Source organism: Nymphaea colorata, chromosome 1, assembly GCF_008831285.2.
Source record: "Nymphaea colorata isolate Beijing-Zhang1983 chromosome 1, ASM883128v2, whole genome shotgun sequence".
Lineage (NCBI taxonomy): Eukaryota > Viridiplantae > Streptophyta > Magnoliopsida > Nymphaeales > Nymphaeaceae > Nymphaea > Nymphaea colorata.
Genome location: NC_045138.2, coordinates 18,783,457 through 18,805,744, shown reverse-complemented (window position 1 = coordinate 18,805,744; position 22,288 = coordinate 18,783,457). Strand labels below are relative to the sequence as shown.

The 22,288-nt window shown below is 39.9% G+C and overlaps 3 protein-coding genes across 4 annotated transcripts; 2 read left to right on the top strand and 1 right to left on the bottom strand.

Moving 5' to 3' along the window:
* Window positions 1–916: 916 nt before the first annotated feature.
* LOC116245634 (UPF0481 protein At3g47200-like) lies at window positions 917–2,978 on the bottom strand. The gene is made up of 2 exons (XM_031617097.2): window positions 2,036–2,978; window positions 917–1,749 (listed from the first exon to the last, which is right to left on the bottom strand). Exons 1-2 carry the CDS (start codon window positions 2,793–2,795, stop codon window positions 1,082–1,084), a joined length of 1,428 nt encoding a protein of 475 aa, XP_031472957.1. The 5' UTR covers window positions 2,796–2,978; the 3' UTR covers window positions 917–1,081.
* Window positions 2,979–10,245: 7,267 nt separating this feature from the next.
* Window positions 10,246–14,070, top strand: LOC116247598 (proteasome subunit beta type-2-A-like). Its single transcript, XM_031619790.2, has 3 exons — window positions 10,246–10,548; window positions 10,827–10,950; window positions 13,359–14,070. The coding sequence occupies exons 1-3, from the start codon at window positions 10,400–10,402 to the stop codon at window positions 13,689–13,691; spliced, it is 606 nt and encodes a 201-aa protein (XP_031475650.1). The 5' UTR covers window positions 10,246–10,399; the 3' UTR covers window positions 13,692–14,070.
* Window positions 14,071–15,593: 1,523 nt separating this feature from the next.
* LOC116259031 (DEAD-box ATP-dependent RNA helicase 21) lies at window positions 15,594–21,600 on the top strand. 2 transcript variants are annotated; one of them, XM_050080397.1, is made up of 3 exons: window positions 15,594–18,028; window positions 18,123–18,191; window positions 21,428–21,600. In XM_050080397.1, the coding sequence occupies exon 1, from the start codon at window positions 15,668–15,670 to the stop codon at window positions 17,798–17,800; it is 2,133 nt and encodes a 710-aa protein (XP_049936354.1). In that variant the 5' UTR covers window positions 15,594–15,667; the 3' UTR covers window positions 17,801–18,028; window positions 18,123–18,191; window positions 21,428–21,600. The 2 variants fall into 2 exon arrangements, with proteins under 2 accessions (XP_049936354.1, XP_049936353.1); XM_050080396.1 differs by lacking the exon at window positions 21,428–21,600 and having other exon boundaries at window positions 18,117–18,383.
* Window positions 21,601–22,288: the final 688 nt, after the last annotated feature.

The window sequence follows — 22,288 nt, the reverse complement described above, 5'->3', positions numbered from 1 at the left end:
GGCCGGGCACTTTCATTAACAATACTGCCTGCTACAATATTTTACCAACCATCTTCATTGTCACAAGTTAGTATGCAACAAAAAGGAACTCCATTTGTTACTCCTACTCCCATATATCAAACTACGTGTGTGTTTCGTTCACATTTGGTCTCATATTAAGGTGGAATACCTCTCTCCTCCGAATCCGACCTTAAATTCACAGTTTTTTGCATGAAAACGTGAATTCAAGATCCATGCTACTAAGATCATTAGTTTGTTTCAATTGAAGATTTTACAATACACATGCTTAATGCAGCCTCAGATTTGAGATCCAAGACTAGCAAACACTACTTAAGAAAGACAAAAAAACGAGAAGAAATTCCAAAAATTTCTTCAATCACCAATGGTCGCAAAAGATCTATAAAACATGAATACAAATAGTCGTGCCCTAAGCTTTCAGTACTTCTGAAATCTGCCATCTGATTTGCGTCCTTGAAGAAAATCTAACTAATATGGGTCGTGAGGTCGTGAGGGATGGACTTGCGTTTTATGGACCAACAAATGCACTCAAAAAAGAAAGAGGTTGGGTCATTTTAGTATATATATATATATATATATATATATATATACACACACTTCAGACTTTTAATATTTCTATAATACCCTTTTAGTCCTACCATTTTTTTAAAACTTCAGTGGAGGCATTTTAGTCTCTGGAGCTCGTCAACTTACAACGTCAATTTAATATAACACGCAACACATAACTTTTGTTACGCAATCATATGAAAGAAAGGAAACATTATTACCATCACTTCATAAAATCATATGCTTTATTTATTTATTCTTGCATCAAATTCATACAAGATACAAACTTAAGACTCTAGCTGTAGAAAACATTATAGGGAGACTTCAATATGATCACAGCAGCACCATCAACACGGCATACTTTTTATTTTTAGTGAATCCGATTCAGATCATGCACAAACCAAAAACCTAGCACATGAGCACTCACCCTACAGATTAAACGACCCCAACAACAACTTATGTCCACAGTCGCCGTCGGCGGGATGGCCTGATCGAAAATCTATACTTGTCAGCCAGCTTATCCACGACGTTTGTAGTAGGGGAGGACGGTGTATGCCGTCTGGACAATTGTGATTAATATGAAGAACAGGGCGCCAATAAAAGACAGAACGGTCCACGGGCTGGTGAAGTGGGTCCGCTTAAAGTGCGCCCACCATTCTTGCATATAAGGGGATGCATATTTCTGCACCTTCTGCTGGGCCTCATCAAAGGGGTTACACATCCCATGGATGCCGAGCTTGTTGAAGATCTTGGAGGCGGCCTCATCGCTGCCGAGGTTGTTCTTCACGATCCCTTCATTGCCGAGGAAGCTCACGTCGTCGGCGGTATCGATGAGAGCATCCATAAAAGAAAGAAAGGAGGTGACTTGGGTCCCGGACTCCGGGTGCATGCGTTCGAAGGCCACCATATTCATGAACACTCCCTCCGTCGTCTCGTCCAGGACGAGCTCAGGGAGATGGAGAACTCCCCTTAGCCATGATCGATCAAAACTCACGCTCAACAGGCCGGCATCTTTCGGGCACTTCTGGAAGCTGACTCCGGCGGCACGTAGCTTCGTGGCAGACCGCACGTACTTCTCTCTCTTTGGGAGAAGCTCAACCGCAAAATCCATGTTACTAGTGCTTTGCTTATCAGCCTGTTGGCTGGAAGATGGAAAAGTCTTTGGTTGAGTTCTCCTCCGAGGGCCTGGTCTCAGTCCAGATAATTAGGTGGACAGGAACACATTTTTTTTCCAAATTAAATATCAATTTATCAAAAAATTGCAACTAATTATAAGTGTAATCAACAAGAAACGCATGCCCCGGCCTTTAGAATTTAAATTTTTTCATGAGCAAAACATGGAATCTTTTTCTGTTCAGAAAAAGAAGAGGATTTTCCACGTACAGGGATATTATGCTACAAATATCGTTAAAGAGTATTAATGCACAAGATTTGAATAGCTAGAAAAGTGCACATCAAGCCATTTGAGTACCTAAAAGATTGAGGAGGCCACAACGATGCTGTTCCTTGACAGGAGCAGGGGGATTCCCCAGCAAGCTTTTCCTCTGCAAGTCTAGAAAATGTAGAGCCCTGAAGGATAGTTTACTTCCACTCTCTGGCTTACGGAATCCTGTCCAGTCTCCTACATTAATCAACTCGTCCAAGACGAGGCCAGGAATTTGATTCTCTAACAGCTGTATGTCTCGAATGAATACGGCGTAGCCATAGGTGTTAAGCAGCTGCAGGCGGATGGACTCGGCCAAGGGTGCGTCCACTTTTTTGTCCAAGGCAAGAAGGAAGTCGAGCAAGAAACAACCGTCGAGAAGCATCATCTGTATGAAAGAATCGGACGACCAGCTTGGGTCCAGCTCGTCGTAGTGATCACGGAGCTTCTGCTCCACTTGTTTCAGGGGTTCCACAAAGATGGACACCGGAAGTCCGCCAGACAACCGGAGAATCCTGAAGAGCGCGTTCTTCTTGTGCCGCTCCATAGGTTGCAGGTGCGGTCGGCCGTGGTGGTAAGGCCCAATGGCTACCATTTGAGGTTCACGGTAGATGTCCTCCCCCAAAAGTTTCTCAAGATCATGCGGCCATTTGAAGATGCACTTAAGAGATCTGCCACCACCAGCAACAGCAAGAGACCCTGAAGCAGCATATTCTTTGTAGTCTTTTGTGATATCTGCCGCCCAACAGCTGGTCGGTGCGGCATCTTCTTTGATATTGATTGTTGTCTCTTCTTCCTGTCGCCTCATTATCTCAGATATGGAGGGACAGAGGACTAGGGAACAAATGAGGGAAGACTTACACGAGACCAAGAAATGCCACTGCTAGTGGCTTCGCTCCGCTCACAGAGGAAGAGAATGGCCAGAGATATTTGTATATGTGCGAAATAACATGCATTCTAGGCTTCTGCAAGAATCACTGCTTTAATTATGGACCACATTGCAAGGTAGTCCCAGTTTCATACCATTTCGTTATATATATATATATTATTGACACTCTGTGCAGCCTTTACAAAGTAGTCCTTCCAGAATCGCTTTACAAAGGAACAGATTTTGCAGCCATGTCGACCTGGCGGGACACCCATTTTGTGAAAGTTAAATTTACTTTGCATAGGTCTCAAGTTTCATGTTCTTTCATTTTTCTATAAAATTGACAATATGGACGGGACCATTCCGAAATCATTTTTGTAAAATAATATTCTAAATATTATTTAATTTTTCGAATCATTTGTTTTATATTAGTTTAGTTTTTTGGTCTTTAAACTGGGAGATCATGACATTGATCTTTATACAAGATTGTTTAGTGACATAATTTTTACTAATTGGATTTGTACGTCCGAGCAATATCTATATATAAAATAGTATTTGTTCCAACTTATGAATACGCAAAATATTAGCTATAATCTACTTATATTGGCACTTTCTAACAGGACTGAGACCACTAATGGTGCAAATCATAAGGGGAATAAACGTGAAGGCATCTGCGCACAAGCAAGGTAAAAACTCTCTTCCTAGAGCAGTGTAGAGAGAGTGGGGAGGAGAGTGCGGACAAAATGCGAATTCAATAAAAGCAAAATGTGATGACAAAGTGTCATCATTGTACACAGGCAAAATAAGAAGATAAAAGAGGCATAAAAGAAAACTTGGCAAAAAGAACAATAACAAATAACATAAAAAAACAAAAACCTAAGCAAGAACAAAAGTAAGAGAGAGCTAATCAAAACAGAAGTCCTCATGTGGCTAATGCAAAGGTCAAGGTAGACATCAGCCTTCACGATGCATCTAAGGCAATACTCACTGCCGTGTTCCTAAACATTCGATTATTGTGTTCCTCCTAAACCTGCCACCAAATGTAAATGAGCTATGACCGCCATGTAAATTGCCAACCACTGCTGACTAAAGGTGAAAGGTGAAAAGAGAATTAACTCTCTCGGGGAGAGGGTAGAGGAAAGGGTGTGGGGGAGGGAAGGCCACGAGTGGCAAGTAAGTGACGTCTTCATGATGCATCTAATAGAGAAAAAACATTCGCATGCCACTAATAGCAAAAGAACTATGACTGCCAGGTAAATTACCAACCACTACTGATTAAAGGTGAAGGTAAAAAGAGAATTAGCTGTTTCGAAGAGAAGGAGGAGGGCAGAGGAGAGGGTGTGGGGGAGGAGAGAGAGCATATGCAATGACAATGAAGAAAAATTAGTACAATTTTAGTTTCGTCTTTTCATCCAAAGTTCTGTTAATCTAATGTCGTCCATATGATTCATCATCTAGACAATCCACTTTTGAGTGTGTTTGGAAGCGCAAACAAGTCTTTTAATTTGTTCAAAAAGTTTATAAGTAGACTAATCTTTTCCTACGCGTCAAGAGATGCCAATTTTAAGAAACATGGCCGATTAGAACCATAATTTTGTGCTTACCAACAATTTATAAAACATTCCACACGTAACGTTTGTGTAGTAGTGATATCCAATCCAAAAACAGAGTCTTGCACACAAAAGAAAAAAGGCTGCAAGCATCTTGAACACAAAAAACAGAGAGAGCGAGAGAGAAAGCGAGAGAAAGATCGAGATCATATCTAAGGCGTGTTGCACACAAAAGAAAATGGTCCTAAGAAACCTTGGACAAAAATGAATTCGCACCTCTCCCTTCCTCCCTCTCTCTGTTTTGTGTCAAAGACACCTGAGACCCCTTTTCTCATGTGTCCAAGACTTGGACAAAACAAAAAAAGGGATCACATATTCTCTCTCCTATTCTCTTTCAGTTTTTTGTCCAAAACACTGGACTTTTTCCTTTTGTGGCCAAGACTTACAAACATAATTGGGACCATTCTTTCTCTCTATCTCTTGGTGTTTTTGTGTTCAAGGTATTTGGAACCTTTTGCCTTCCACACTTGGACACAGGAGGACTGGGAGAATGTTTTTTTGGCATGTGTCCAAGACACTTGGAACCTTTTGCCTTCCATAGTTGGGCACAGGAGAATTGGGGGAACGTCTTTTGGTGTTTTCTATGTTCAAAACACTAGGAACTTTTGGCCTTCCATAGTTGGGCACAGAAGAATTGGGAGAACGTCTCTTGGTGTTTTTTGTGTCCAACACACTGAACCTTTTGCCTTCTGTACTTGGGCATAGGAGAATTGGGACCAGTCTCTGTCTCCCCATACTCTCTCTCTCTCTCTCTTTATATATATATATATATATATATATAGAGAGAGAGAGAGAATATATATATCTATATATATATATATAGAGAGAGAGAGAGAGAGAGAGATTCGTAAAGACGGCGTCCAACGAATACCAGGGAACCAAAATCAGCACCAGCAAGGTCGTACTTTTTTGGCCAGTGACAGAGAAGATTGAAAATCTATCAGATTGCAACCACAATGCGAAAGAATACCGTAACCATCAGTCAGCACAGCGCTCTGACTTGCCCAAATCGGGCTGAATTTTCTGAATATGCGTTGGAAACCCTCCACGCTCTTCTCCATTTTTCTCCTGCTTACAATAATATAGAACTGCCTTACTATCGCAAAAAAATAGACCCGAATAGGAAAGCTCCAATTAAATGTGATTAAAGAAGGTAGAAAGCCCACCAGTATTACTGAAGAAGGAAGGACTAGAGACTAGATACCACAAGAGATAGAGGGAGGGAGAGCATTTTTTATAACCAAAAACCTCCACAAAATGAAGTTAGGGGATGACATCTTCATCAAGGTACTGGGAAAACCCTTGGTACGCATTCTCAGAACCAGAGAACAATAAATCGGGCGTAACAAACACATGAATTCATTAGAATTGTTTGATGATAAGTTGTCATGCCTTTTCATTGCCTTGATCGCATAGTAACTTCTCAGAAGTTTTACCACCGCCTTTTTATGAGATATAATTCTATCCAAAAGACTATCTCCGGTTTATAATTAGTGAAATCCAAGAGAAAGAATCAGGTACTGGTTCGTGTGCTTTACATAAAAAATTACGGGAATTCTTAATAACAAAGTACAATTAAAAGAATCTTTGTGCTATTAATGCTTATAATAAATACCTTAAAATAAGGAACTATGGATAAATAAAATATTGCTCTACGTTAAACTTCTCGTAGTAGGTTTTTGGTGAAGCAGATTTCTGCTTCAATAAAGACCTTCAGACGACGAACAGATTGCTGGCTTCCTCAATAAAGTAATGGCTCGATCCATTTTGACAAGATTTGACAACAAACTGGGACTAAGTTAAGTGAACCCCCTCCAGTTTGATGGGGAATGAAAGAAAATAGGGCATTGCGTTGGCAAGGATTATGCATGAAGACTTCCATGGTTGTAGTGAATATCTTGTAACTTCTTCTTAAAACAACTAGCTATCCCGACTGTAATGGCCAATCTACAAGAGATTGACATGCGCTTCCATGGGCAAATAAAATATTGTTCCATGTTAAATTTTTCTTCCTATTAATATCATTTTATATTTTTCAACAGTTTTAAGATCAAAGATTCAAAGGTTTGCCCCTTTTCCAGTCTCTATAAATAATTCTTGAAACCGTGTCATTCATGTTCGCTTTTGGTTTTCTGTTAAAGAAAAAATGAGTTATTGTGATCCTGCTCCTCATATTTCTCACCATCCTCCAGACGGTATACACTGTTGTCCCCTACTACCGGCAAAATGGCGCCTGAACTGGCGGAGTATAAGTAACTTGCAGATCAGGTCGCGCGGCAGAATGCGACTGTGAATACAAGTTTTTGTTGGAGCCATTTGTCAGAACCCAGCGGTAGAGATGACATCAAGTATTGCTTTTGTGGGTGCTCTGTGTTGTATGGGGCAAATAATAAAGAGTGAAATCAGCAAAACAATGTACTCAGCAAGTCATGTTCATATCTGGGGGGTTTCAAGTTTTTAGTTGCAGTCTTTGATAGATTTACATTTGTCTTGGATAACTCTTTGCACACATTCGTCGGGCTCGGAGTTTTTTCTTTGGGCGCACGGAAATGCTATAGGATTTTTTCATTGATGCCGACATGCCGGCATGAAATTCTCAAGGATTGAGCACTAAAAAGTAAACTCATGAATGGAGCACCCAATATTTCTCGCCATCGCCAAACAACATACATACACTGATACACTGTCCTTCCCTACTACAGCTCCGTAGGCATTATATTTAAACTTTGTTGGGGTCATTAATTTGTTGAAACCCACACAAAAAAGGGAGGAAAAAAAATGAGTTTGGGGGTTTCACATGTTATTGAATTTTTTTATAAAAAAAATGTATATTTTAAACTTTTTTAACTTTTTCATAATCACCTTTTGATCACAAGTGTGTGCACATAACCCGTGGTGCTGGTGTGTGTGTTTTCTTGTCTTTGAGTATTAGATTCACTAAAACAATCTCTTTAAATGTGTGTCATTTCATTAATAAAATGGAATAATGTGCTCGATGAGTCAAATTTATAGGATACCTCCTATTGGAAGGTCATAATCAAGTCTCTTACTAGTGCTTTAGATTTTGTGCCCAGGGTTATGATTTTGTGTCTTGTATGCATTTGATGCAAACAAAAACAATCAAGTAAAGTATGTATGTATGTGTATATATATATATACTTTTATTGAGTGATGATAATGTTGTTCTTTTCCATTCCTGCGATCAACGCCTAAGGGCAGCCGTGTGTATTATTGTGGTGGCATCTATTCAACATGGTGAAGGCCATGAAGATGTGTAATTGAATTCTAACGAGAAGAATAAGTTAAGTTTGGGTTTGTAGATGGTTTCATTCCCAAACCAACCTCAACGAGCACATATTATGTGGGTTGGCTGTAATGACTTAGTTCACAGCTGGCTACGATCAATTTTTTTGTTCAGTAAGCACAAGGAGTCAAGCCAACTTGGGTTCTCAAATTCGCTAAAAAAACTAGAGTCAAGCTCAACTCATTTATAAACGAGTCGAGTTTAAGCTTACAATGATACTCGAAAAAATAAACGAATCAAGTGCGAGCTTGCAACAACGATACGAGAAAAAATAAACGAATCGAATTCGAGTTTTAGAAATTCAACTCGTTTATGCATTTGAAATAAGGCACTACACCAAGTTATTCAAACCGATTCACCGGTTTGGGTAAAAAGTTTTACATTGAGCGTTCGGTGTTCACCCGGCGTTTTCCTTTCGAGTTTCGATTCTTTGACTTTTCTCTCTCTCTCTCTCCTCTGTCGACCATCCTCACCAGTCATCGCAAGCGCCGCTGCGCCGCACAGCAGCATGACAGCTCCACCGTCCTTCAGCTCCATGATTCCACCATCCGACATCCAGCATCTAGCTACCAGCCCACCGACATCCCGTCATCCATCTCTGCCGATTCTTAACTGCCATTGGTATTTCCCCTCTCGTTCATGCGCAGTCTCTTTGTCTCTCTTTCTTTTAAACTGTCGTGACCACATCTTCACAGGCTCACTGCCACATGGCCTGCCTCTTTTGGGCCTCTGCCTCTTTTCCTCCCCACGTATATATGTCTTTATTTTCTCAAGCGTCGTTTACAAATAATTTCTTTCCAGTAAGTGTCAGCATATTGATTGTTGTTCCTGAAATTTTTGCAGACTGAGAAGGCATTTCTTAAGCAACATACAGTCTTTCTAAGGTAAAGCTCTTACCAGGATTTAGGTCTTATTCAGTCTAAGATGAGGCGACTGTGTTTGTAACGTTAAATGGCTTTCATCCTTTATTAGGTATCAAGTGCACAATTTAGAACGAATTTAAGTATTCAATACCATGCTCATTTTCGTGCATGTGCTTGTGGATGTGCATTTGTACAAATAATCAAACGTGTTGTGAAACCATTATTGGTGTTGTGAGAAGCTCAACGAGTGATTCAAGTTCTCCAATGCAATGAAGTAAAACTTGAAACTTATTGTAACTTAATTAATGTATCTAAACATCGGTTTTTGAGGCTATCTAAGGATTTTTTGATGTGATATTTCATTTTGATGCTCAATCTTTTGAAGAGGATAATCTTTTTGGTAAATGTAGACATGAAAAACTATTTAAGATTTATGTATTTCTTTTTAGAAGAATTGAACCGTTTATGGTATAAATTTGAAGTAGAGCAATGGGAACAGGTGGTTATGGACTTTTTCCTGCATTTACAAAAAGTTGGCGGTCGTCAACACCTCTACCTTCGCTCCCAAACGCCCGGTGTAGAAGTACCAACAGGCGTATCCCCGATGCATTGTGTCCAGTATGTAAGCAAAAAAGACGTCTTCTTTCGTGTATCAAAAGAAGGCATCCGCAAGAACAGAACAACTTTGAGTATATAAACAAGCACATGTAAACAAGTAGAGAACGGTTTTTCATGTTTCACCAAGTTTTTAAAAGTAGTTAATTAGATCGTTTGGCAAAAAATAGAAATAAAGAGAGAGCAAGAGGATAGTAACCCGGTTGCATGTGGATAATCCAATTCTTAAACTATCATTTGAATAATCTTGTTTAGATACTTTTCTAAAAGTCTCTTTATATCTCTCTCTCCTCTGTTTTATCTCTTTTTAAAATACATGATAAAACATATGAAAAAAAGCATGAATTAAAAAAACATTTTTCCCTTTATAATGAAGAAAAATATTTCTCAAAACATATTGAAAATATAAACAAATAAAAATATTCACTCTTTTCTTTCTCTCTCTACTTTGTGAGACTTAAAATCAACATATAAACAAAAACAAAAATAAATTAGATATTTCTCTCGATGGAAAGGGGAATGAACATAGAAGTGATCATTCACCTTCTGTTCAGACACAACTCCTGCCATTCAAATATATGCTGATTAAAATTTGTGAACTCCTCGTCAATTAAAATGAAAATTTCAGTTTTAATTTTCTTTTGTGTAATGTGTTTGATAAAACAAGAAATTAAAATTTTATGATTGACAATTTAAACCATCGTGACATGTGTTCTTAAAAATTTTAAAATTCTATCATCATAATTCCACCCTCTAAAATAGAATGAATCACTCTTCTGAAATTTTGTTTTAAAAAAAACGTATAATTTCATAATCAAAATTCTTTTGTTGATAAGGTAATTTTCATTTCATTATAAGTACAAATTTTAATTCTAAAATTCTACAATTTCCCTTCGAAAAAACAGCACCTGAAACTGTAAGTCCGACCCATGTTTTAAGAATACCAAGCAGAGGGATCTAGATAACTGTTGGATTTAAACAAAAAACGACTTGTATGATACAGAAGCCCAACAACTCCCACAAGATCAATCCACATCTTTCTTCTTCACCAAGACAGGAAGCAAAAGAGCTTTCGATATAAATCACAGAGGCCAAGACTCTGCGCGGAGAGAGAGGGACAGAGAGCGAGAGAGAAAAGAAGGGAAGGGGAAAATGGAGTGTGTGTTTGGGCTGGTGGGCGATGGGTTCGCGGTCATTGCCGCCGACACTTCGGCGGTGAACAGCATACTGGTACACAAGTCAAACGAGGACAAGATCATGATTCTCGATTCCCACAAACTCATGGGCGCTAGCGGCGACATGTCTCTTTCTATCTGTGTGTGTATGTGTGTGTTGGTTATGTTTTTTGGCCTTTTGGGTTTGAGGGATTTCTTCGGATGATCATGAACGAAGTTGGGTGAGTTCTATACATTTTCATGTATTTGGGCATTCTTGCTTATTGAGGACATTTTTGGATTTTAGGTTTTTGGGTTGCTGATTTTGAGTTCATTTTAACTTTTTGTTCTTGAGAAAGAGTAAATCTGGTGCTAGTTTGTGGACTTACTTCTGTTTGTTCATCGAACGTGGGTATCAATTTTAGGGTTCAATTTACGGAATACATCCAGAAGAACGTCCATCTCTACCAATTCCGCAACGGGATCCCTCTAACTACTGCAGCAGCAGCAAATTTCACCCGAGGCGAGCTCGCTACTGCACTGAGAAAGGTATTTTACTTTTGGCGTTTTAATGCCCTACTCAGCTTATTTTCATTTGAAGGTTTTTCAAATCCGTCTATTCTGCCCTTCCTTTCTATCTGTTGCTGACTTGATAATCTAGGTGGATGAAATTTCTTTTAGATTCGAACAAAAACTGTAAATAGAAACTTCTTCTCTCATTCACAAAGTGCAATCTTGAGGGTTTATTATTTTATCAATTTCGACATTGTAAACGTAATTTGAACAAAAATTGTAAATAGAAACTTCTTTTCTCATCATTGTTAGTTTTTGTCGGTCACAAAGTGCGATCTTGAAGGATTCTTATTTTATCAATTTCGACATTGTAAAGATGATAGTGGTTTTCTTGGGTCTCTTTTGACAATGTAATGGTCCTGGTTTTCCTTTTGTGTTAATTTCGATATCATTGAAGAAACAGGAAGCGAGAGTGCGCTCATTTGTAAAATATATTTGAAGTTAATGTCCTTAAGTTTTATTTAGTTAGGCGTGACAGATTAGTTTCCTGAACCTCGTGCAAATTACTATCCTCTTGTTCGGTGAGGTACTGTCTTGATCTTCTTTCAGGTTTTTTGGGTTCGTCCTTGGAAACAGGAGAGTTTATTAATAATTAGCTTTTCAACACTAGGATGAGTTAATAATATTTTGATCATCTTGTTTACGTCCTGGTGTGTTTCCATGTTTTGAGCACGGGCAGTTTGTGTCGCCAATTTCTGATTGGTATTTGATTTTACCGTTGTAGATAGGAAGTCTATTATTCCTTATCAATGATAATGATTCCTGGGGACTGATTTATATAATGAATCATTTGTCTAAGGGGCAATAGCAACTAGCAAGAGATTTCATACAACAAATTGCCATGCTATCTGAATTTCCTGCAGTGTGCTTTTGATGCCCAATATTGTTTATGTGGGCCTTTATAGATATCTCATCAGCCAGGGTGTTACACCTTTCGAAGTCATAGCTACACGGACTTAACCGCTATGAGACTAAGGATTAACCGATTAGGTGTTAAGGATGGTTATGGTATCTACTATCTACAATGGCTGATCTGAGAAGGATGTAGGGATGCTAGTAAGTAAAGTGGAAGATGTTGAAATTTATCTCATCCTAATTGTCTACAATTAAGATCGTGCATTTTTTGCAAATAGTTTTAACACTGGAACATAATTCTTAGTGGTATTGTCAATGAAGAAAACACTGTGGCATATATTTGTATTACTAGCATTGTCCTTATATATATTAAAGTTTTACCTTGTCTGCTATAAGTTATTTTAGATACCAATGGGCATCAATAAATGCTATTCTTATATCTTCATGTTGTGTCTGATAGTTGAGATATTCACTATGGTTTTTGCTTGGTATTTCAAAGTATTAATCTTCTTATGAGGAACGGGCATATCACATCTGTAGTGGCACTCTAAAGTCCACAAATTCCTCTTTGATGTCTGCACAATGACTATTGATACTGGAGATTCCCCAGCTTCTCTGAACAATGATGCCAGAATGCATTCCCTGACAAAATCTCCAGTCATAAGATAGAGCACACAACCATTTTGATCTTCAGAAGAGTCTGATTTGTGTTGGCTTTGATGTTGTTGAAGTAGTAGACATCTCTTAGAGGGCCTTGTCGAAGATTTTCTAAACCATACTCCAAGTCTTGGACTGTATATAAGCTCTTGACTGGAATGTGATGCCAGCATGCTTAATGTTCAGCATGGAGGTTGGATAGATCAATTGATTGCATGTGGATTTACAGTTTATACCAAGTCTGTTAAGTTCTGTTGCTCATAAAACTGACTAATCTTTTCTTTAGTGGGGCAGTGATTTCGTGCACCTAAGCAAAGTCCTCACCTTTGCAGTTCAAATAGTCTGGAAGCTTAGCTTCATTCACTGGTTGGGCTGGTTACTTTTTCATCTAGTAGAGTGTTAATGGATATTCATCTCATGTTACTAACTTGGAAAAACTTGCTGTACATTTTTTTTTTTGCTTTTCATTTTCTTTTGTGTTTTTGGCTACCATGTGTCTCTTACGTACCAGTTTTATTTGGTGTACTTCATGCATGTGACTATCTTTGTAAGCTTGTCTCCTGACCCTTTTTGCCCTTCTTTCTTTTGCATCACATCAATTTCATCAGAAATGAAGTTTCCTTGTATTTTTGTAATGGCATGTTTGGTGAGCCTGTGTAACTCTAAGCAATTTCACCCGTAAAGCAGAAAAGGGGCTGGAGGAGTCAGCGGCTTTTCTTTCTTTCAGAAATGCTGTAGCCTGTAGAATGTTTGCCTGCTGATTTGTGACATTTGTGCTTGTAATTCTGTATTATCATTGTGATAGTTAGAATTATGAATATAACTTTTATATTCACTTCTCACTAGTGTCTTCTACTTTTTTCGTTGGTTAGAATCCATACTTCGTAAATATTCTTCTTGCTGGATATGACAAAGAAACTGGCCCATCTCTGTATTATATCGACTACATTGCCACTCTCCACAAGATCCAGAAAGGTGCATTTGGTTACGGTTCCTATTTCTGCCTGTCAATGATGGACAGACACTATCACAGTGGCATGTCCGTGGAGGAGGCTGTTGACCTCATAGACAAGTGCATAATGGAGATTTGGTCGAGACTGGTTGTCGCCCCACCTAATTTTGTGATCAAGATTGTGGATAAAGATGGAGCAAGGGAGTATGCCTGGCGTGAGACCATCAAAGATGCTGGTGTTGCTGCTGCTTAAGTTTTGTTTGTCATTTTTTATTTCCATAGAATATTAGTATTTCCCAATTTCACCCCATTTTCGTTATAGTGATACTGGGTTCGACAGTATTGTAGGACAGATCATCTTTGCGGTTGATGATGCACGTGAACCAACTCGATTGCATTGTATGGAAGTTAAAGACGTGCATATTTTTACAATTGATGAACTTTTGTGCCAATTATTCATTTTTACTTTTATTTGGATAACATGCTGCGGGTAGGGTAGGCAACCCTCTGCAACATTTTGGCAAGCTGGGCGACTGAACCTTTGTCCTCGACTTGAAGGTCTCAAGTCCAATACACTGGCCTGGTGGAGAGAGTCGGGGAGCAATTACAGTATCAAAATTGTAACTATGATCAGCAATGAAAGGAAAAAAGTCAGGGTATAGTTACTCTAATGCATTTGAAAAAGAACTCTGAAATAAATATCTTGTGACTATTCATTGCCATCAAAAGTATACATATATGCCCTTGACGCACTATCAATCCTAAGGACGATAGTGGCCTTCATCGAAAGGCCATTCTATGGTTACTCTCATTTTTTTAACAAATCTTCAATTGCCAAATGGCTAGGCTCCAGTGAATTCTATCAAAATCTGTCCTATACAAAATATTTTGCCAGATTTTGAGTTGCAAGGAACTAACTCAAAAATTGGCCCATCTTGAGTTGACATGACCTTGACTTAAACAGTCCAGCCTTGTTACCATTAATGGTAACAAGGCTACTTAATATTGGTTCATGACGCGGTAAAAGTTTACTCTTGTATCTAAAATTATGAGGAATATATTGAAGAACTTGTTAAATAATTAATTATCATAATTCATAACAAATGTTGCAACTGAAACTGCTAAGGATGAGGTTAGGATCTGTTAGTTAAATTATTGCGGAACAAGTGTACCTTAAAAGGATAAATTATAATATCCCAAAAGTTCAGCCTTGTATCTAAGACTATTTAAGACTCCAAAATCTTGATGGACTTATAAAAAACATTGTTAAGTAATTGATGGTCATGATTCTTAACCCTTTTTTCCGTACAGGTTAGAATCCGCCAAGTCAGGTTATTGTATTAAAAGTTCGTATCAATTTATTGCAATTTTCATGTAATAAACAATGTTATAACGAGTTACGATTGTACCTAGCTTTTTAGGTCTCCTCTCTTCCCTTATATATCCACCAATTCTAGGTGGTGTTTCAGTACAAGTTTAGAAGAAAAAATAAAAGCCAAATAAAACACAGAAATTTTCTCCAGATGTACATTTTGAAGGCGATTTTTTTTCCCATAGGCAAAAAATTTTGCCTTATTTAAGCTGAAAGAGATTTATTACTTGAAGAGAACTTTGTTATATATATGAGTGAAAATTTGTCTGACAACAAATGAAATTTCTTATAGTATAAAAGGGAAAAGAATGGCCTAAGCCACTCCTTATACATACCTAGGGAACCGTCATCAATGATCCTTTTAATCAATTTCCCAATTAAGAGCTCATATATATATTTATATACCACTGTTAAGATAAAACGGATCTAATTCAGAATGATTTAGAAATGTCTATATCAGACTCAAGCTGCAGGGTGGTTGTTCTTAAAGAACCGGTATTTTATGATGTCTATTGTACAGTTCTTTTGCTTGTATCAATGTAAACACGGCAAAAAAAGAATGATAAAAAACAAGTAGTGAAACATCAAACGCATACAAGAAAGCAGGCTATGTGCAAAATTCCTCGACCCTTTTGTGAAAGTGAAGAGGAAAAATGCCGGTGATCTTGACGGTTAAAATATGACCGACTTAACTCTTGGATGATCGAGGCTGTCACGTGTGAGGTTTTTTGGGGATGAAAACTAGAAACTTTGAGAGTCCCACTAAATCCTGATAATCCGACAACGCCCTTTCTGATGTACCGAAAACCCCAAGTAGGATTCTGAGAGCCGAGAGGCCAACCGAGAGAGGGGGAAGGATGAAGAGAGCGCTAGAGGGGGATGGCGTCGATCCGTCGAAGAAGCCCGTCTTCCTCACCAAGGCCCAGAGGGAGCAACTAGCACTCCAGCGCCGCCAGGGGGAAGCTGCCGAGCAGCGCCGCCGCCTGGAAGAAGCTCGGAGCCTCGCCGTCAAGCCGTTCAACGAAGCCTCCGCCTCTTTTGCAGCCGCCACCACTACCACCACCACCGCCAATGACTCTTCTGATCGCCACCGCTCTTCCCGCGATAGGGACAGGGACCGGGACCGGGACCGGGACCGGGATCGCGAACGCGAGCGTGAACGCGACCGGGACCGGGAGCTCGATCGCAGGAGCCGCGACGAGGATGCGAAGGCGCGGGACCGAGTGCGGCAGGAAAAGCTCTCAGAGAGGGAGAAGGAGAAGGAGCTCGATGCCATCAAGGAGCAGTACCTCGGCTCCAAGAAGCCGAAGAAGCGCGTCATCAAGCCGAGCGAGAAGTTCCGGTTCTCGTTCGATTGGGAGAACTCGGAGGACACATCGAGAGACATGAACGCATTGTACCAGAACCCCCATGAAGCACAGCTCCTCTTCGGTCGGGGGTTCCGCGCCGGGATGGACCGGCGGGAGCAGAAGAAGCTCGCCGCGAAGAATGAGAAGGAGCTTCGGGAGGAGATCCGGAAGAAGGAAGGGGTGGAGGAGAAGCCCGAGGATGCGGCCGCGCAGCGGAAGAAGGAAGCCGCGGCCAACCTGTACGACACCTTCGACATGAGGGTTGACCGCCACTGGTCGGAGAAGAAGCTCGAGGAGATGACCGAGAGGGATTGGAGGATCTTCCGTGAAGACTTCAACATCTCCTACAAGGGGTCGCGGATTCCCCGCCCTATGAGGAATTGGGAGGAAGGGAACCTGAGCGCCGAGCTCCTCCGCGCCGTCCAGAAGGCGGGTTACAAATCCCCCTCCCCTATTCAGATGGCCGCGATTCCTTTGGGTTTGCAGCAGCGTGATGTGATAGGTATTGCCGAAACTGGGTCCGGCAAGACTGCCGCTTTTGTGCTTCCCATGCTGACCTACATCTCTCGTCTCCCACCGATGACTGAGGAAAACGAAGCCGAGGGTCCTTATGCTGTGGTTATGGCGCCCACCAGAGAGCTTGCGCAGCAAATTGAGGACGAGACGGTGAAATTTGCACATTATTTGGACATTAGGGTGGTGTCGGTCGTTGGTGGGCAATCGATTGAGGAACAGGGATTCAAGTTGCGCCAGGGGTGCGAGGTGGTGATTGCCACTCCGGGTCGGCTTCTTGATTGTTTGGAGAGGCGATATGCTGTGCTGAATCAGTGTAACTATGTTGTGCTTGATGAAGCTGATAGAATGATCGATATGGGTTTCGAGCCGCAGGTGGTTGGTGTTCTTGATGCAATGCCATCCAGCAATTTGAAGCCGGAGAATGAAGATGAGGAACTCGACGAGAAGAAGATATACAGGACCACATATATGTTTAGCGCCACAATGCCGCCTGCAGTAGAGCGGCTGGCAAGGAAGTACCTGAGGAATCCAGTGGTGGTGACAATTGGGACGGCCGGAAAAGCAACGGAATTGATTACTCAGCATGTGATTATGCTGAAGGAGTCAGAGAAGATGTCAAGGTTGCAAAGGCTTCTTGAGGAATTGGGAGACAAGACGGCAATTGTCTTCATCAACACAAAGAAAGCTGCCGATACACTCGCTAAACATCTCGATAAAGTGGGTTACAGGGTGACAACATTGCATGGAGGGAAGACGCAGGAGCAAAGAGAGATCAGTCTGGAGGGATTTAGAAACAAGAGGTTCACCGTATTGGTGGCGACGGATGTCGCTGGTCGTGGTATAGATATTCCGGATGTTGCCCACGTGATCAACTATGATATGCCAAACAATATTGAAATGTATACCCACAGGATTGGTCGGACAGGGCGTGCAGGGAAGACAGGGGTGGCGACCACTTTCCTCACTTTCGGTGATAGTGAAGTGTTCTATGACTTGAAACAGATGCTTATTCAAAGCAACAGTCCTGTTCCACCAGAGCTTGCAAGACATGAGGCTTCGAAGTTTAAGCCAGGAACAATACCTGATAGACCGCCAAGGCGCAATGAGACTGTTTATGCTCATTGAGAGATAACTCCTCTTCATTGGTGGATAAAGATAGACCCGTAGATGGAACTTTATGTATTCTTAGTTGCTAGACGGCCTTGCTGCCCACAGATTACTGCAAATTGTACTGCTTAATAGGGGTTCCAGTAGGCTTGAATCTCATTTTACAATCCGTGACTTACTGCTTGATTCATAGACATGTGACTGTCTTGAACATAATGATGGTCCTTCTGGTATCAATGTGCTTAGGTACTATCTTATTTGGATTTGGAGCATTTGTTATTCCTGCAGTATGCAGGCAGATAATGATTTGCTTATTTTTGTGCAATTTCAAAAGCTGCAGGTTCAATTGCCAATTTGGAATATCTGTTAGCTTCTTTTGATTGAAGAACGGCTTTTATGATTCCATGAGGTATTCCCATCCCGTATCATTTGAAGAAGCAATGCTGGAACTTTCCATTTGCTGTTTAAGAAATGTATGAAATGTATGTTGCTTCTGGTGCGTTGAATATCTGTGGTTTTAGTTGATTATCGACTTTGAAGAAAACAAAACTATTAATCCAATCATTAACTTTGTGAGTTCTAGTTTGGAATTTCTGTCAAAGTATTGCAAATATTTTTGTGTCAGACATTTGGATGGCAACATAGAGATCTTGAAGATATTTTATTTTATGTGAATTTTGTAGCTAAAAATACCCTAGGTGCTGGGTGGTAGAGTAAACGCCTAGGATGAGGCACCTAGGCAGTCTAACAAATAGTCTCACTTTTACAATTTTTAACCTTAATTTTCTTTCTTGGTTCATAACTTCATATTTTTTTATTATACCGATCAAGATGGAGTTTTTCCATGACTCTTTCCTGTTTTTCTTTTTCCTACTCCTTGTTTATTTCTCCATTTCTTCTGTTGTGTAGCATCGCCTAGGCATTTGTAGCACTTTTAACTAAGCCTATAAGTCACGAGAAAATGTATGTTCTAAAAGTTGTGTTCACCATGTAGTTCAAGAAAGTTTCATCTTTGCTGGCTCTTACAATCCAAACAAGACAAGGTTGGACAAGAAAAGAAAAAAGAGCATTCTGTGTGGCTGTTATGTGAAAAGCTGGGGTTACTTCCTTGTTCTAACGCTTCCAGTGTTAGCCTACTAAAAGAAGTTTCAGTATGTTCTGCAAACAAACCTCAGAGATGATTATATGAAACTCCAAGTAAAAGAAAGCTTCTGAAGTAGGTTCTGCTAGATGTTTATGGTACTAGGTTGCAAAAGCTAAAGTCCTGCAATCAAAGATGTGAAGCAGCAAAAAGTTTGGGGAAAGGTTACTTGCCATAACGCCTGTTCTTACAAATTGGTACTCACCTTTGTTATTCGAATAGTCCCTAGGCTTGCCTCTAGGCTCACCTAGCCCTGTAGGATTATCTAGGCCAGTTATTCCTGTGCAGCCTGCCATTCACGAATGTTTAGGCCACCTAGACTCACCTATGCACTCAACAACATATATTTTTTTCTCTTAAATGACCTAGATATTTTCCTTCCATCTTCTTTTTCTTCCTTTGCTATTTGAGACTGGCTTTTTCTTTGGTTTTTTTTCTTCTTCTATCGACTATCTTATTAAGTAGTGCTTCTATTTTTATGCAGATGTTTCTTTTCCTCATTTTTTAATGTTGCATATGATTTGGTATTGAAAGTGTGTGTATGCGTATGATGAATGGATAACGACATTTTTTTTGTATAGTGAGATGTTGAAGATTTCTTTTTTTGTTTTCCATAGATTAGTAATTGAAGTTTTAGTTTAGGCTTTTACATAGTCAAAATAGATATTGAAATTTACCAATTGTTTTTAGGAAGTTAGTATACCTTGTATGATCTATGAACAAAACAATCAAATTTGCAAAACCCAGTGACTTGGGTCTCAACTCCTCCCTTCTTGATTTGTGAATCTGTGACTGACCAGGTGAACTCGGTAACTCTGTCCAGGTTTTGTTTACTACTGGTTTGAAGGGAAAACTTTATAGAAATAATCATATGAAGTTATGAACAGTAAAAAGAAGTATACATGGCCTGATTACTTGAATACTTGACATAAGTTCAGTAACATCCATTAAAGGTACATCTGAGACGAGAAAGGAAAACAATGGGGAACTGAAAAAGAGACAGACAATGAACATTGAGGACTGCCAAATGGCGAAAATGAAAGGGAGGGAGAGCAGTCAAAAGTTATCCCTCCTCACCACCAGGAAACCATCCAGAGATCAAAACCAAAAAAAGGGAAAAAAGTAAAATCAGCAGCACAATACTGAAAAAAGGCAAAAGTACAGAATATATTTCGATCGCCTTTTCCAGTTTCTGGAGTTACTGTTCACGTCCCAGGAAGCATCAAAGCTGGCTGCTGGAAACATAGTTGTCGCTGGAGTGGGTTGGCCACTGAGAGTTCTGACAGTTGGATGAGGGAACCCAGATCTCGGGATCCCTGTCTTTTAAACATTGGTTTTCAACTTAAGAAAAAAAGTCAAATATTGTACTCTTACATGAATGCCACTGCTTAGCTCTGCTGGTTCAGCAATGAGTCGTAACTCTTCCCGAGTTGTTCAAGTGATGGAAAAATATGGCTGAGGCCTGAGCCTCTGATGGTCAGTGAGTCAGCCATCAAGTGAGTTTCTGATTGAGTCAAGCCGACATATGACCCCAAGTCCACCTACATGATTGACCCAATGGAGGTCTGATCTGACCTGATTTAAGTCAACTGGCATGTTTTTATTTTTAAACATTAAGAACATTGATGTTAAATTACTTGTGCATTGCATTGTGTTGCTTTATTATAAATTGATAACCGTTTGCTTTTCATTTAAAAATGCATCAATTTTTTTTGTTGAATTTTAATTTTACTATTGCATATCACTGTTGTATAATGTAATTTCCCAAATTCCACGCAGGCTTACCTTAGATTCTAGGCTTAACCCATTGCTGACCTGCACCTAGCTCTTTTAACAACATAGGTACTTACTTCCCCCATAAAAGGTGGCTGTTAAAAGAACCAGATCAATTTGATATCTTGGGGAAAAAGTGCACAGGCTGAAAATCTTTTTGGGATAACCTTTCTCATTACCGATCTCCTAATGTGGAGCATGCTCTTGGAAGTTAATGGAACATGTCAAGTTCAATTTCAGAAGTCTCGCATTATGCTTTTACTGAAGTCATGTGGATTTGCTTTCTAAGTTGTGACACGGTCTAGGCGCAATTCCCTCTATATTGGATTGTGGCCACTTATGGCCACCGAGTCCTTACTGAGGCTGGTGTTTAAGAATCCCACTGAGTTTTGAGGGTTAAGGTTTCTTTACGGTATTTCTTTGCAAGTGTAATCTACTTTTGATGTTTGTATTTGATGATTATGATTATGATCCAGCACCATGCGAGGCACTTGTCTATCTTCGGCTCCTTATTGAATTCTTAGGATCTTGCAGTGCATGGTGGCAATCTTGACAGAAGCTACCTGTTTTTAGCATGTCTGCAACTTGGCTACATATACCACTATCCGTTGCACTTGATAAATCAAAATGATATTGCTACAAATGAAAAAGCTAGCATCTTGCATTTGAAACTCGTTCTGCAAAGAAATATAATTCTTATTGATACTGGGAGGTCGTTTTCTTTCACAAAGGTTATTGATGCTTGATAAGGCCGAATCTCAAAGATTGCTGGTATCTAGGGTTGCTACTACTGCTTTATGCGCCTGGAAGCACGGCGACCTCTCCTTCGGGTGTAAGATTCAATGAAATACAGATTGTCTCAGTAGCTATTGCCCAGAGATAAAAGATCACCTTGCCTCTTTTATTTGTGCATTTTAGATCTCCAACTGATATGTTTGTTGGGTGGAAATAATTCCCAAAGCATTTCCCGTTGCTAATCCAGAATGAACTAGAATTTAGTAGGAACTAGCCTAGCGGTAGCGGACCTCCAAAGGATTTGTTTTGTATGGGAACAGAACAAAAGAAATTCGTTGGTTCGCAATCAGATTTATTGGAGTAGCTAACTTGGCGATGCTTATGGCTTTTATAGAATTTTTAGCCCAGACTCGAGCGTGATTGTAATTGCAATTAAGAAACCGAACATATTATCCTCATCCGTCTCTCGCTCTCCCTCTCTCATGTTGGCTTCCAGAGAGAAGCTCATACCTTGGCTGTTGTGTGGCATGGGCGTTGGAAGCTGATCAGGGAAGATCATGCTGTGGACAGATGTATCCTCGATGTGATCAAGTTTTCAGGTGAGCAGGAGCTGCTCGAAGAAGGGTTGAAGCCTTCCCCTTTCCTTCCTTAAAATTTTGATGTGATCAAACTAATCTGCTGACTGACGTAGGAGTTCATTTGTTTGTTCATAGCCGCAGAAAATGTGTATTATTCACAAAATATGTGTTTAAAACATTAAAGCTTAATCAGCCGACTAAAATGTGAAAAGAAGCTTTTTTTTAAAAATATATATATAAAAAGCGTTAGTTCAGGGTTTTACCGTTTTTTCGTGTTTT

What these genes read in the sequence shown, in the direction of transcription:
- LOC116245634 (XM_031617097.2), bottom strand. Translation starts at nt 2,795, where the DNA reads ATGAGGCGACAGGAAGAAGAGACAACAATCAATATCAAAGAAGATGCC. An exon ending in TGGCCTCCTCAATCTTTTAG is followed by an intron (nt 1,750 to 2,035) that starts GTACTCAAATGG and finishes GACTGAGACCAG; the next exon opens with GCCCTCGGAGGAGAACTCAA.
- LOC116247598 (XM_031619790.2), top strand. Translation starts at nt 10,400, where the DNA reads ATGGAGTGTGTGTTTGGGCTGGTGGGCGATGGGTTCGCGGTCATTGCC. An exon ending in ATGGGCGCTAGCGGCGACAT is followed by an intron (nt 10,549 to 10,826) that starts GTCTCTTTCTAT and finishes TATCAATTTTAG; the next exon opens with GGTTCAATTTACGGAATACA. An exon ending in TCGCTACTGCACTGAGAAAG is followed by an intron (nt 10,951 to 13,358) that starts GTATTTTACTTT and finishes TTCGTTGGTTAG; the next exon opens with AATCCATACTTCGTAAATAT.
- LOC116259031 (XM_050080397.1), top strand. Translation starts at nt 15,668, where the DNA reads ATGAAGAGAGCGCTAGAGGGGGATGGCGTCGATCCGTCGAAGAAGCCC.